Source organism: Myxine glutinosa, chromosome 4 (genome assembly GCF_964187855.1).
Source record: "Myxine glutinosa chromosome 4, kmMyxGlut1.1, whole genome shotgun sequence".
NCBI classification, from domain to species: Eukaryota; Metazoa; Chordata; class Myxini; order Myxiniformes; family Myxinidae; genus Myxine; species Myxine glutinosa.
In genome coordinates, this window is record NC_136264.1 from 136,428,814 (window position 1) to 136,442,970 (window position 14,157).

The following is a 14,157-nucleotide window of genomic DNA, read 5'->3' on the forward strand; positions in this document are numbered from 1 at the left end:
GGATGGGTGATGGGGAAGATTTGGAGGGGAGGGGTGATGGGGAAGATTTGGAGGGGAGGGTTTATGGGGAAGATTTGGAGGGGAGGGGTGACATTGGATTTTAGAAAGTGTACAATTAATGGGAAACGAACATTTATTGCAAAATGAGTTTCTTGTGACCTTCGAGTCAAAAATACGTTTAAGGACGCTGGAGGGAGGATGGAGTGCAGGAGAGTTTAGGGAATGTAGAAAAGAGGCACTGTAAGAGATGGAATTTTTTTTTGGGATGAATAGATTTGGTGAGCAAGTCGAAAGCAGCCTTTTAAAGAAGAAGAAGAAAAAGGTGTTGTAATATACGACGGAATACAGAACTTGAGGGGAAAGTGTAAACATTTTAAAGTTTACCAGTGAAAACTATCTGGGGAAATGGGGGAGAAACACGTGGTCGAAGAACGAACGAATGAATAAGAACGAATAAACGAATGAGAACAACAAATAAGAACAGAGAAGGAAATGTTTTTTTTGTTTTTTTTTTAGTTGAGATTTTAAACAACGAAGTAGGCTATGGGGTGAAAAGACTGGGAAAACAGAGAACGAAAGTTATTGGAGCACAAACGACGGACCGCTGAGAGAAAAACAAAGACTCAAGGTTGGACACTGTACAAGGCCTCAAAAGACACGACACGAATTAACACGATTTTATATACAGGTATGAAAGATTTACACCGAAAATCTTCCTCGGGACACACTATACGTACAACACCATCAAATAAATACAGTTGTAACGAAAATACAAATGGGAACAATTACTTAACTTCGATTTCGATGGAGAGCGTGGAGAGCTGCGAATAAACGAAACCTCGCCAGCAAGACCGGAAGCGGAAGTTTGAAGTGGAAGTTTGACCTTGAGTTGAACTTTGACCTTTTAACCTCAAAATAGTTGGTTGCCCAATTCAGTGACCCATTTTGCAAATCCTATTCAACCTTCAAGTCAATCAGATGAAAAATGATGATTTTAGAAATTTGACCTCAAAATCAGTAGGCTTCTCACTTGTGACTACCTCTACAACTTGGTAAAGTTTCATGACGATCGGTTTACAATTGTGACCTGTAGGTCATTGACAGACAGACAAACAAACAAAGAAATACGTCGTACAGAGCACGATACTTGCAAAATCCCGAAAAACCAACTTGAGTCCTATATGAGGAATGCAAAAAACCACTCCAGCAATTCTGAAGCCATGTGGCAAAAAGATTTGTGGTCTTTGGCCGAAATGCAAAACGTTAAATTTGGCGCAAACCCAACACAGCACATCACCCAAAGAACACCATCCCTACTGCGAAGCATGCTGGAAGCAGCATCATGTTATGGAGATATTTCTTATCAGCAGAGACTGGGGCACTTGTCAGGATGGAAGGAAAAATGGATGGAGCAAAGTACAGAAAAATCCTAGAGGAAAACCTGCTGCCCTCTGCAAGAAAGCTGAAATTGGGATGAAAGTTCACCTTTCAACATGACGACCCAAAGCACACAGCCTAAGCTACACTGGAGTGGCGAAGGGACAAAAAGTGAATGTCCTTGAGTGGTCCAGTCAGAGCTACCCACAGTGCATTCAGAAAGTATTCAGACCCCTTCACTTTTTTCACATTTTGTTATGTTGCAGCCTTATGCTAAAATCGTTTAAATTCATTTTCCCCTCATCAATCTACACTCAATACCCCATAATGACGAGAGAAAACAGGATTTTAGAAAGTTTTGCAAATTTATTAAAAAGAAAAAACTGAAATATCACATTGACATAAGTATTCATACCCTTTGCTATGACACTTAAAATTGAGCTCAGGTGCCTCCCATTTCTCTTGATCATCTTTGAGATGTTTCTACACCTTGATTGGAGTCCACCTGTGGTAAATTCAATTGATTGGACATGATTTGGAAAGGCACACACCTGTCTATATAAGGTCTCACAGCTGACAATGCATATCAGAGCAAAAACCAAGCCATGAGGTCGAAGGAACTGCCTGCAGAGCACAGAGACAGGATTGTGTCGAGGCACAGATCTGGGGAAGCCAACAAAAAAAATTCTGCTGCATTGAAGGTTCCCAAGAGCACAGTGGCCTCCATAATTCTTAAATGGAAGAAGTTTGGAACAACCAGGACTCTTCCTCGAGCTGGCCGCCCGGCCAAACTGAGCAATCGGGGGAGAAGGGCCTTGGTAAGAGAGGTGACCAAGAACCCGATGGTCACTCTGGCTGAGCTCCAGAGATCCTGTGTGGAGATGGGAGAAAATTCCAGAAGGACAACCATCACTACAACATTCCACCGATCTGGGCTTTATGGCAGAGTGGCCAGACGGGAGCCTCTCCTCAGTGAAAGACACATGAGAGCCCGCTTGGAGTTTTCAAAAAAGAACCTAAAGGACTCTCAAACTGTGAGAAACAAGATTCTGTGGTCTGATGAAACCAAGATTGAACTGTTTGGCTTCCGTCTGATGGAAAAAGTCTGATTTAATGCAATTTAATTCCAGGCTATAAGGCAACAAAAGATGAAAATTTTGAAAGGGGGTGTAGACTTTCAGAGGCACTGAGAGGCACTGAACATTATATATGTATATTTATATACAGCATACAGTCACGTGAAAAAGTAAGTACACCCCATGTAAAGTTTTGACTTTTTCAACATATTTCAACATACAGCTACTTGATCTTCATTTCAACAATATTGATAGATAAAGGTGATATAATACAGACTTGGCATTTAATATGGAATATTTTTTTTGTGGGGGTGAACTTACTTTTCAAGATGTCTTAAGCCGCTGTCACACCTTGACGTTTTAGCCAGCGTATGCCGACGTATGAAAAATTTGGCGAATACGCTGGCACACGTCGAATACGTTATGGGTAAGTTTTGTATACGTTAAGAGCACGCTGAAGCACGCTGGCATACGTCGTAGTACGCCGAGCTCGTCGACAAATTTTGTGCATGCACAAAATTTGTCGACGTTGCCAGCGTATGACTCACACGTTCCGCATACGCTGGCCATAAGTTGTAGGCACGTTAGGCGATCGTTGACACACATCGACACACGTTCAGGTAATTCATGTTTACATAGCATATATTATACAGTATACAATGCAATTTAACTTTTAGCCTATGCTTATAAACATTATATGATTTACCTTAAATGTTATATGTATCATTATATTACTTTTTATTGTACAGCGCATTAGAATATATGTTTTTATTATAGGTGCGCTTTATAAGTAAATAAAATCAAATTCAAATTCCAGGTACCCAGGACTACAGAACCAGCAGCTTGACCGGGCAGAGAATGAGAACCGCGACCTTGTTCCAGGAGCATGGCAAGAGGGACATCACTTGGAGGATACACAGCCAGCTACTGGCCCCAACACTGCCTCCAAGGACGGAAAGAAACAGAGGAATCTCCTCAAGCACTGGGTTAACTCCCCAGCTGGCGCAGTTCCGTGGCAAGATAGGATGATTTCGATATTTGTATTACTGCATTGTTCAGGCAATAAAGTAAGATTCCTCTTGAAATGAACATCGTATAAAAAGCTTTTTTTCAATTATGCACTTTGCAATATACATGTACAATTCAACAAATAAAAAATGTTCTTGTTACTTTGTAATACGTTTGTATTGACTGTACATTATATTATTATACCTTTTTCAAAGTGTATGAATAAACATATATATTTATATGGACCCAAAGGGAGTCAGTGATTCGAATTCGAAGATTCGAAGTTTTCTTCGGCATGACGGTGATGTTGACACTTCGATGTCTAGTGCGGTTATGATTTGAATCGTCGAGCGGCAGCCTTTTAATAGGCTACGCCACGTGATCGTCGGCGATACGCTGCCGCGTGCTATGCATAAGTTAGACTATCGTTGGGCATAAGTTGTGAACGCCGACAACACGCTAAACATTCGTTGGTATAAGTTATCTATAAGTTATCGAAACGTTCTGTGTACGTTACTAATACGTTATGCATACGTCCAACTCGTTATGAATACGCTATTATACCCCCAAAACTGAAAAAAACATCGATAGTTCAGCGAACGCCAGCGTTTTAGATAAATTTTGATACGTCGGCATACGCTGGCTAAATCGTCAAGGTGTGACAGGGGCTTTAGAACCAAAAGTTCATTGGAATTATTTTGAAATTATTCTAGATTTTGTTAATGTGACCTTCAAAAGAGACAAAAACCACATTTGACATTTTGAAAGAAACAAATTGATCCTTGAAAGTGATGTAAACTGATATCGAACTTAATTCATGGCCAGTACTGTGTTAAACTTCTGTATGTTTTCCAGAAGTATCTCTTTATTTTGCACATTAGCCAAAATTTTTTTAAAAGAAAAACAAAAGTTAAATTACGACTGGGATTACGGACAGTAAAATTACAGTTCAGTACTTCGTGTAACCCCCACGAGCATTCAGGAGAGCACGTACACGTTGAGGCATGCTGTTCACGAGATTTGCCAAGGTTTGGACAGGAATCGCTTGCCATGCAGTGACAATAGCCTGCTGCAATTCACGCACAGAGGTCGGCAGCTGGTCCAAGTGGTCGATTTGACGCGTTAATTCTGCCCACAAGTTCTCTATCGGATTCATATCCGGGGACATGGCAGGCCACTCCATATGCTCTACACCACGGTCAGCAAGAAAGTGTTGGATCATGCGAGCATGATGAGGCCGTGCATTGTCATCTTGGAAGACAAAGTTTCCTGGAAAGGCTGCACAAGCAAATGGAAGCAATGTTTCTTCCAGAATGGCCCTGTACTTGAACTGGTTCAGGTTTCCATTCAGAACAACCAGGTCAGTTTTTCCCCCTGCATGAAAAGCAGCCCAAACGGTCACCCCACCACCTCCAGCTTGGACTCTTGGCACTATACAACCTTTGTTGTAGCCTTCATGCACTTGTCTGCGCACTCGGACGCAGCCATCTTCACGATAGACCAGAAATCTAGACTCGTCACTGAAGATCACGTGATTCCAGTGTCCTGGCTGCCATTGACGGTGCTCTCTGGCCCACTGCAATCGGCGCTGGCAGTGTTGTCTGGTCAGGCGTGGCTTTCTCAGGGGATGCCTGGCACGATAGCCTGCTTGAACCAGTCGTTGGTTGACTAGCCTTCTGGATACAGGCACATTTGTCAGTTGCTGCCACTCAGCCCTAAGCCGATTAGCTGACTTGGTATGGCCATTGCGGACTAACCGGTGCAGCTGGCGATCATCCCTCCTTGTGTTTCTGTGGGGACGTCCTGGCCTCGGTATTGGAGTAGGGACACCCCTCTGAGCATTTCGTTTCAGGATCTTCGACACCTGACCTTGAGTGATGCCATACTGCCGAGCAATAGCACGCTGTTTCATGCCGTAATTTCGTAAAGCCACCACTCCATGACAAACAGCATTGTCGAGTTGACGGACCATCTCCAGAGGAAGCGGCAATAACTTTTGGAGACGTGCAGCAGTTGTTTTCCACTAATACAGAATGCAACAACCCTTGTATACCCGACTGTGAAGCCAATCATCAAATGCACCTGTCCGTACATTTTGCCACGCCACTTGTGATATAATCCTGTTGTTGACTTCTTGCTGCGACAGACAATCATTGACATGGTTCTTTTAACAAATAAATCACCAAAGTGTAAAAGAAACTCACCAGATTGATATTGTTATAGATCGCGGTTAGATGTTATAGACCGAGCGGTGGTGTAAGACCGCGACCTAACAAAACTCACCCGATTCCACCCGAACTTTGGCCGTATCGCACCGTAGCTGCCCAATGGGGAAAAGACAAAGGCGACGAATGCAAAGAGGAAAAAGAAGGCAAAGAAAGGTTTGGAAATACGACTGAATTTATTGGCTATTTACACACAAGCAAAAAGAAAGCAATCAAGGTTTATTTACAACACATAAGACGCAGGTGACACAGGGAAAATACTAGCTTATACAGACTTAATTAACCCAGGACAGAACAAACAAAAGACGGACTCACGCGGGGAATTGCAGGAGGTGGATGGCTGGAGGTGAACGCTTGGTGGAGCCAACGCGGAGCTTGGTGGAGCTGAACGCTTGGTGGAGCCAACGCGGAGCTTGGTGGAGCTGAACGCTTGGTGGAGCCAACGCGGAGCTTGGTGGAGCTGAACGCTTGGTGGAGCCAACGCGGAGCTTGGTGGAGCCAACGCGGAGCTTGGGGGATTGGTGTGACGGGTTCTCTCTCCTTCCTTAGTCCCACCCAGTCCAACAACTTCCTCTCGTGCTTCAGGACTCTTTCTCTTTCTTTCTTGGTCCCTCACTCTTTACCACCGACTCCTCACCGCAACCAACGCAACCACTTGACCACCACCTCTACTGACTGACTCTTCACCACTCTGCACTTGACGACCGACTCCCAACCAACTCAGACCAACTCAAAGTCCAACTCCAGGCCTTTCTGTCTTCTGCTCTCCTCTGTAAAAACGCATCTCTCTTGGCCACACCCCTGCCTTGGGTTATATAGGCCCCCGCCCCTCAACCTTTGCGAACCTCCCCGGCCGCTCTTCCTCCGCCCTCTGTAGCCAAACCCCTGGCTCATGGTTGGTCGAGCGGGGCTGGTTCACTCCTCCCCTCTCTGACGAGGTGGGGAAACGCCTTCCTTCCCCCAACCCTGCCTCGTGGTCAATGGCGGCAATTGGATCGGAGGTAATATGGGATGGAGATTTTGGGGATGGGAAGGAAAGGGGATCTATTCTCTTTCACTGGTGCAATGGAGTATTTCAATTAATGGAAGACACAGCCTTACGCTAATACACATAATAAGGATATAACTGTCAAAAGAAAGGATATATCGTGTCCTGCATGTATGTTTTATGGACTAACTACGGAAACGCCCTTTGACCTTTATACAACCACAAACGGAGGGAGGAGGGGTGATATTTTACAACAACCTTTTACAACAACATTTTACCACAACAACAAAATAAAAAAACATTCTCATATCCACAACACTGCACCCTCCTCCCCTTAGGCACGTCCCGGGCCTATTACTTTTACCTTAGTGTGGCATGTAGGTGTAGTTCCCTCTACTTTTAGCCTGACCCTGAGTGCGACAGTTTTAAAACATAAATAAATGTGTCCCGCTGCTCCATTGCACCCTGCCTAACAGACTTACGCCCACAGTTAACCGAATTGCGGAATGGTCTTCAAACTACACACTGACGGTGGGAAGCATTATTTACAATTGACGCTATTTTATTTACAAAACTAACCCAGGACCTGTAATTGTTCTTTCTGGGGGGAGGACAGTCTGCTCTGCATCAATGCACCATGAAAGCACCTATAACGCACCAACACACCCTCAAGCACCAATCAGTGCAGTCACCACTGTTCATCAATAAAATAAATCCAACAAACCCAAACCCTGCAGGTGATCTCTTGCTCTTCGGCTCCCTCTGCTGGTTATTATTTGTTCTTCCAGATGTTGTCATTCTTTTGCTTTGCTTACTGGCGGCCTATTTTCAATAAAGTGTGCCCAATGTGTCCTTTTTTTATTTGATTTTATTTATGGCCCACAGGGCCGACTAGTGTGGTTCACCTGTGGGGCATCGGTGCCCTGTGGCCAAGGTCCGCCAGCAAGATTTCGGGCCCTCATGGCCGGTTCCAGCAGAGGGGCCTTGCCCCAACCCATGGGGTCCATAAGTGGTGCTCGGCCACTGACATGTGGTCCATAACGTGGTGCATCGATGCAGACAGCTGGTTCTGGGAATTTCGGGCGCACAATGGCCGACCCACGCACGCTCCCCTCGGCGCCCAACGGCGCTCAGGTCCTCATGTGGGAGACAAAAAGGGGGGACAAGACAGATGAGCGAGGGGTAAGGTCTCAAGGGTACACGTCAAAAAGGCAATGCAAGGCAAAATGCGTACGGAGGGCGAAGTGAGAAAGCTCGTCCCTACCGTACGTCACCCCCCTGTCACCTAGCCTACCCTTGCCCTTACGCCATATGTACAAAATCTACACATTACCAATTCGTCACTACTGTCACGTCTTCCCCATATTTCCCCTATACCAAATTCGTCACCACAATCCCTCTACTTCAAAAATTTGCCATCATCAATTCATCATCAATCCTCATAAGGAGGAAGAGATGGAATTACGCACAATGTCACACCCACGTCATGATGCGTCTCACATTCCAAACATTTGCACAGTAAAAATAATTAAACATGGCATGGTGTGGAGTACCTGTCACCTCAGGTGAGTGGATGCAGATGGTGCGAGGAGATCCTTCATCCTAACTATCCTCTAAATGATTTTAACACACTTTACACTACCCGGGTTCTTTCTCCGGCCAAACCATTGGCCCTCTTACACTATGGGTTCTAAAAACCAATTCCCATTGGCCAAACTGTGGTGCTTCTCAATTTGGGGTCTCACTCCCCCGATTCATCTCCCGGTGCTCTAGCACAATTTCTGGGCTGCGACGTGTACCTCTCCCAGTGGGTCTACCCACCTGCACACCTCCACCACTGCAGTTGCCACCCGAGCTTACCTAGCTCCTCACCCTAACCTATCTAACTGGGGCAGGCCCCTCCTGGCTCTGTCACCCCACTCGGTGCCCTCTGGCACTGGGCTACCCGGGTCCGTCCTCCGGATCCTCGGGCCCCATCCACAACAACTACTACCGGCTCCCAGAGCCCACCTGCGGCCTCACCTGGCCGACATCCTCACAGTGGTGGAGCGCCCAACCAACTACACACACTAACAGGCTACACGCCCAGCCATTTCCACAACACCAACGCACCCATCCACATACCATTCTGTCACCCGCACCACAGATGCCAATATCCAACTACAATTTACCTGTACCCTCTACCTAACACTTACACTACCCGCCCCGGGTATCCGTGATGGGGGTCCACTCTTCCCCCATTCACACCTTTGCACCATCCACTCCACTCCACAATTTCCACCATTCTCACTCCACTACCATCCATTCCACTACTCCATACCATTTATTCCATACAACCACATACACCTGTTGTTGCACACCTGTGCAATCCTACCTGGTGCCACCTGCACCCTCCTCCTCTTCCTGGACCAGTTGGTCAACACAACACACAATCACCACTACTCCCTCATACACTGCTCCACACACCTGTTCAGTTGCACACCTGTGCAATCACACCTGTCCAATTCTCACCTGTTCAATCCTCACACACACGGCATCATCTCAGCTAACTACTCCCTTCTGAAACTTGCGCTTCCCAGTCGTCCCTTTAAACTATTGCGCTCCCACGTCATTATCATCCACACTAATCTACCTGCGTCCCCACTACAGGTATCAGTCACTAACTAACCTTAACGTTACCTAATGTCAATCTCTTCTAGATCCCTACAATATAACCTAACCCACCCGGGCTAGTTTTCACTGCCATACACCCCATAAACTATAGCTCCTTTGCCCCACGTCTGTGAGGGATGGTGGATTTGCCATCCCACCACATCGGGGGTCTCTCACTATCAATTTTGTACACCTAAATTCCAACCAATCAAAAATTTGCCAATCACTACTCATCATCTGCCAATCATTACTGCCAATCCTTTGCCAATCATCAAATTTTGTTTTTCTCTAATTTTGGGCCCAAAACACTATTACTATCACGATCACCATCATCACAGTCCGCTATATCCTAGCCTCGGTGCGTCATGACATCATTAAACTCGGCTTCGTAAAGCCGAGCAATGAATTCGGGTGGTTTGGTTGCCTGCAGGTTGAATCCGTCCGGCTTTCGGTTCAAGGGAGGTGGTTTGGTTGGACCGAGATTCCACGCACCATCTCGGCGCGGCACCTTGCGGTCCCGGGCCCGATGGCTCCATCTCCCCTGGTCGGAACCCCGTCCCCACGAGGGGGCACCGTTCCGCTTCCTCCCACTCGCCCTCGAACCGGACCGGTCGCCTCGCCCGACAAAGCCCGGACTCGACCGTGTGGGGCGGGGCCAAGCCCGAATCGGCAACGACGCTTCGAAGAGAAACGACGCAGCTTCGATCGACGCCGGGCCTCGCACCCAACCAAGCACCCCTCGCACCGAGTGCTCGCATCGGCTATCCGTCGCTCTAACCACTAAACCGGTTACCATCGATGCTTCACTTGCATGCTTACAAGCATACGCTACCCCTTTCACCCTCACAAAACCTGGCGTTCCAACGCCGTCCGTACATTCCACCAACGCTCTCTCTGTTACACACCACACCTCTTGCGCACACTTCGGTCCACACCTCTCCTCCGTTACGTCCTCCGTAACACTCACCATGGGCGTGCACTCTTGCATCCACCCACTAACGCGCTCACATGGGCTCTCCCACACCCGCGCCATGACCAATTCAGGTGTGCTTTCTCGCACACGTTCCACCACCACCTTACTCTCCGTGTCACACTTCGTACACCCCGACGTGCATTCTCGCTCGCACTCGGTTTCACACTCGCACTCCGATGTGCCCTCTCGCACCTGCGCCATCACCAACTCACTATTCGTGTCACACTCCGTACACCCCGACGTGCATTCTCGCTCGCACTCGGTTTCACACTCGCGCTCCGATGTGCCCTCTCGCACCTGCGCCACCACCAACTCACTATTCGTGTCACACTTCGTACACCCCGACGTGCATTCTCGCTCGCACTCGGTTTCACACTCGCGCTCCGATGTGCCCTCTCGCACCTGCGCCACCACCAACTCACTATTCGTGTCACTCGCCGTACACCCCGACGTGCATTCTCGCTCGCACTCGGTTTCACTCCCACACTTTATAACACACCCACTCGCCGACGCACACTTTTTCCTCCCACGCGTGCCATTTCCACTCACACGGGACCCTTCACCAACGCCCGGATGCTTCCTCGATCCCAAGCGCGCGAAAATTCTTTTGTCGCTAAACATCCTCCTGCAAAATCTACCCGCACAATATACAGCACGACTCACCTGGGGGATCCTTTTCTCCACGCGAACCTGCAAACTTCCATTCGGGTTAGCGAGTACAGCATCATGATTTGAGCAGGGACTTTGTACATAATCCATTTCTCCCTGCAATTCCCGGGTTACCTCCGTCATCTCTTCAATTTTAATTCCCGCTACTGCTTTTTCTTTATTAACCTCGGCGACTGTTGGCTTTAATAAAATTCCCTCTACTTCATCGGTCGCCGGCTTTTCCAAACCCCGTGTCGCGATTTCTACCCCCGTCATTGTACCCGTGCTTTCCTCCGCTTCGCTCAACCAGCGCTTTTCGACACGCGTTACCTCCCCGTGCACCCGTGGGACCTGCTCGCCCAACCTGCGGTCAATGTCTTCCTGTACCCTTTCCTCCCTATCGGCCCTCATTCCGTTCGTTATTGCTTCCATTTTATTACTCAATCTCTCCCCGTTTATTCTCAGCATCTCGGCGAATTGCGCCATGAAGGCTTGCATTTGGACCACCGTTGGTAGTACAAAGGGTGCGGCCGCAGCTGCCCCCTCAACCACGTGCGCGAGGCCGCCATTTTGTGCACCTGATACACCCTCAACCACACCTTCTTTACTCTCCTCCACCATTTTTTTCCCTAAGTCCTGGGTCGATTCTACCCCGTCTATCTCTCCCACCGGCATCCCGTCGCCTTGAACAGCCATGGCGCGATTTCAAAATTCGGGTTTTGCTTTAAAAAAAAACCAATTTCGGCAGCTCGTAATTTTGACCAAAATTTTTTTTCTAGATGTTTTAAAAATTTGGTTCGGGCCCCGAATCTCACTCCCAGACACCAATTGTTATAGATCGCGGTTAGATGTTATAGACCGAGCGGTGGTGTAAGACCGCGACCTAACAAAACTCACCCGATTCCACCCGAACTTTGGCCGTATCGCACCGTAGCTGCCCAATGGGGAAAAGACAAAGGCGACGAATGCAAAGAGGAAAAAGAAGGCAAAGAAAGGTTTGGAAATACGACTGAATTTATTGGCTATTTACACACAAGCAAAAAGAAAGCAATCAAGGTTTATTTACAACACATAAGACGCAGGTGACACAGGGAAAATACTAGCTTATACAGACTTAATTAACCCAGGACAGAACAAACAAAAGACGGACTCACGCGGGGAATTGCAGGAGGTGGATGGCTGGAGGTGAACGCTTGGTGGAGCCAACGCGGAGCTTGGTGGAGCTGAACGCTTGGTGGAGCCAACGCGGAGCTTGGTGGAGCTGAACGCTTGGTGGAGCCAACGCGGAGCTTGGTGGAGCTGAACGCTTGGTGGAGCCAACGCGGAGCTTGGTGGAGCCAACGCGGAGCTTGGGGGATTGGTGTGACGGGTTCTCTCTCCTTCCTTAGTCCCACCCAGTCCAACAACTTCCTCTCGTGCTTCAGGACTCTTTCTCTTTCTTTCTTGGTCCCTCACTCTTTACCACCGACTCCTCACCGCAACCAACGCAACCACTTGACCACCACCTCTACTGACTGACTCTTCACCACTCTGCACTTGACGACCGACTCCCAACCAACTCAGACCAACTCAAAGTCCAACTCCAGGCCTTTCTGTCTTCTGCTCTCCTCTGTAAAAACGCATCTCTCTTGGCCACACCCCTGCCTTGGGTTATATAGGCCCCCGCCCCTCAACCTTTGCGAACCTCCCCGGCCGCTCTTCCTCCGCCCTCTGTAGCCAAACCCCTGGCTCATGGTTGGTCGAGCGGGGCTGGTTCACTCCTCCCCTCTCTGACGAGGTGGGGAAACGCCTTCCTTCCCCCAACCCTGCCTCGTGGTCAATGGCGGCAATTGGATCGGAGGTAATATGGGATGGAGATTTTGGGGATGGGAAGGAAAGGGGATCTATTCTCTTTCACTGGTGCAATGGAGTATTTCAATTAATGGAAGACACAGCCTTACGCTAATACACATAATAAGGATATAACTGTCAAAAGAAAGGATATATCGTGTCCTGCATGTATGTTTTATGGACTAACTACGGAAACGCCCTTTGACCTTTATACAACCACAAACGGAGGGAGGAGGGGTGATATTTTACAACAACCTTTTACAACAACATTTTACCACAACAACAAAATAAAAAAACATTCTCATATCCACAACAATATACTGAGTTAAGAAAGTAAACCCAAGTCAAGAAAAAAAAAAAATTCCATTTTAAATGCCAAGTCTGTATAACAAATATCATGAAACATTTCCATTTTGTAGTCCATTGTATAATTTAAATAAACATAAATGCAAATTTCGCATGTGGAAAAAGTAAGTACACCCCTACATTTATCACTACTTCAAATACGTAAAATTAGAATCAGGTGCACCAGCTCAGGTGCAAATGATTAGAACATCGTTAGACAGGATCTTGGAGGAACCTGTCTTATTTAAACCTCAGACATTTAGTTTGGTTTGCTCTTTGTTGTTGAAGTGTGCGGCGTCACCATGCCTCGATCAAAAGAGCTCTCTGAGGCCTTCAGAAAGAAGGTTATAGATGCCTACGAGTCTGGGAATGGATTTAAAAAGATCTCCAAACAATTTGAAATCAATCATTCGAATGTCCGGAAGATCACCAAAATAGGGTCTGCTCTTGCATATTTGCTCAAATTTGAAGAGATGGTCTCGATTTTTACTTTCTGGTTGGAAGTGCATTCTTTTTTTTAAAATGTATAACTCTAACCGCCCCAATCTTTTACCACATACATACATATTGTTACGGACACGGCTTAAGATGTTGCTTGACCGAGCGGAATGGCCGCCGTGTTCGCACAGTTTACCCGATTACCCCCAACTCACCCGATTCCACTCGAACGTTGGCCAAATCGCGCTACGCTAAATCAATGATGGAAAGGACACAACGACTGGGATAAATGAAACGACGCAAGGGGTACAGTTCTCAAGACCTCCGGAGGAGGATATAATTAGTGGTGGAGAAAAGGGGTAGATTACAAGGTAATGAGGTAAAGACACAGAAGAGATGGGCACTTAGTTACAGTCTTATCTTATCCCCGACAGACCACAGACAAACGGAACAAGACTGACTTACACAGGGATTGATGGCAGGGAAGGACAGGCAGTCGATAGCACAAGGTGCACCTTGGCTCAGGGACAGGATCAAGCACGGTCCAGTCCAGAGATGCGGGGAGGTGTCACAGCGCTCGGAGGTGGCGTCCTTCTC

At 47.3% G+C, this 14,157-nt stretch overlaps 1 protein-coding gene across 1 annotated transcript in view; it reads right to left on the bottom strand.

The window, feature by feature from the left end:
- Positions 1–1,515: 1,515 nt before the first annotated feature.
- LOC144891649 (general transcription factor II-I repeat domain-containing protein 2-like) overlaps positions 1,516–14,157 on the bottom strand; it is a 38,473-nt gene continuing 25,831 nt past the window's right edge. The window contains exon 3 of the mRNA XM_078775309.1: positions 1,516–1,525. Coding sequence (XP_078631435.1) covers positions 1,516–1,525 — 10 coding nt within the window. The remainder of the gene's footprint in view (positions 1,526–14,157) is intronic.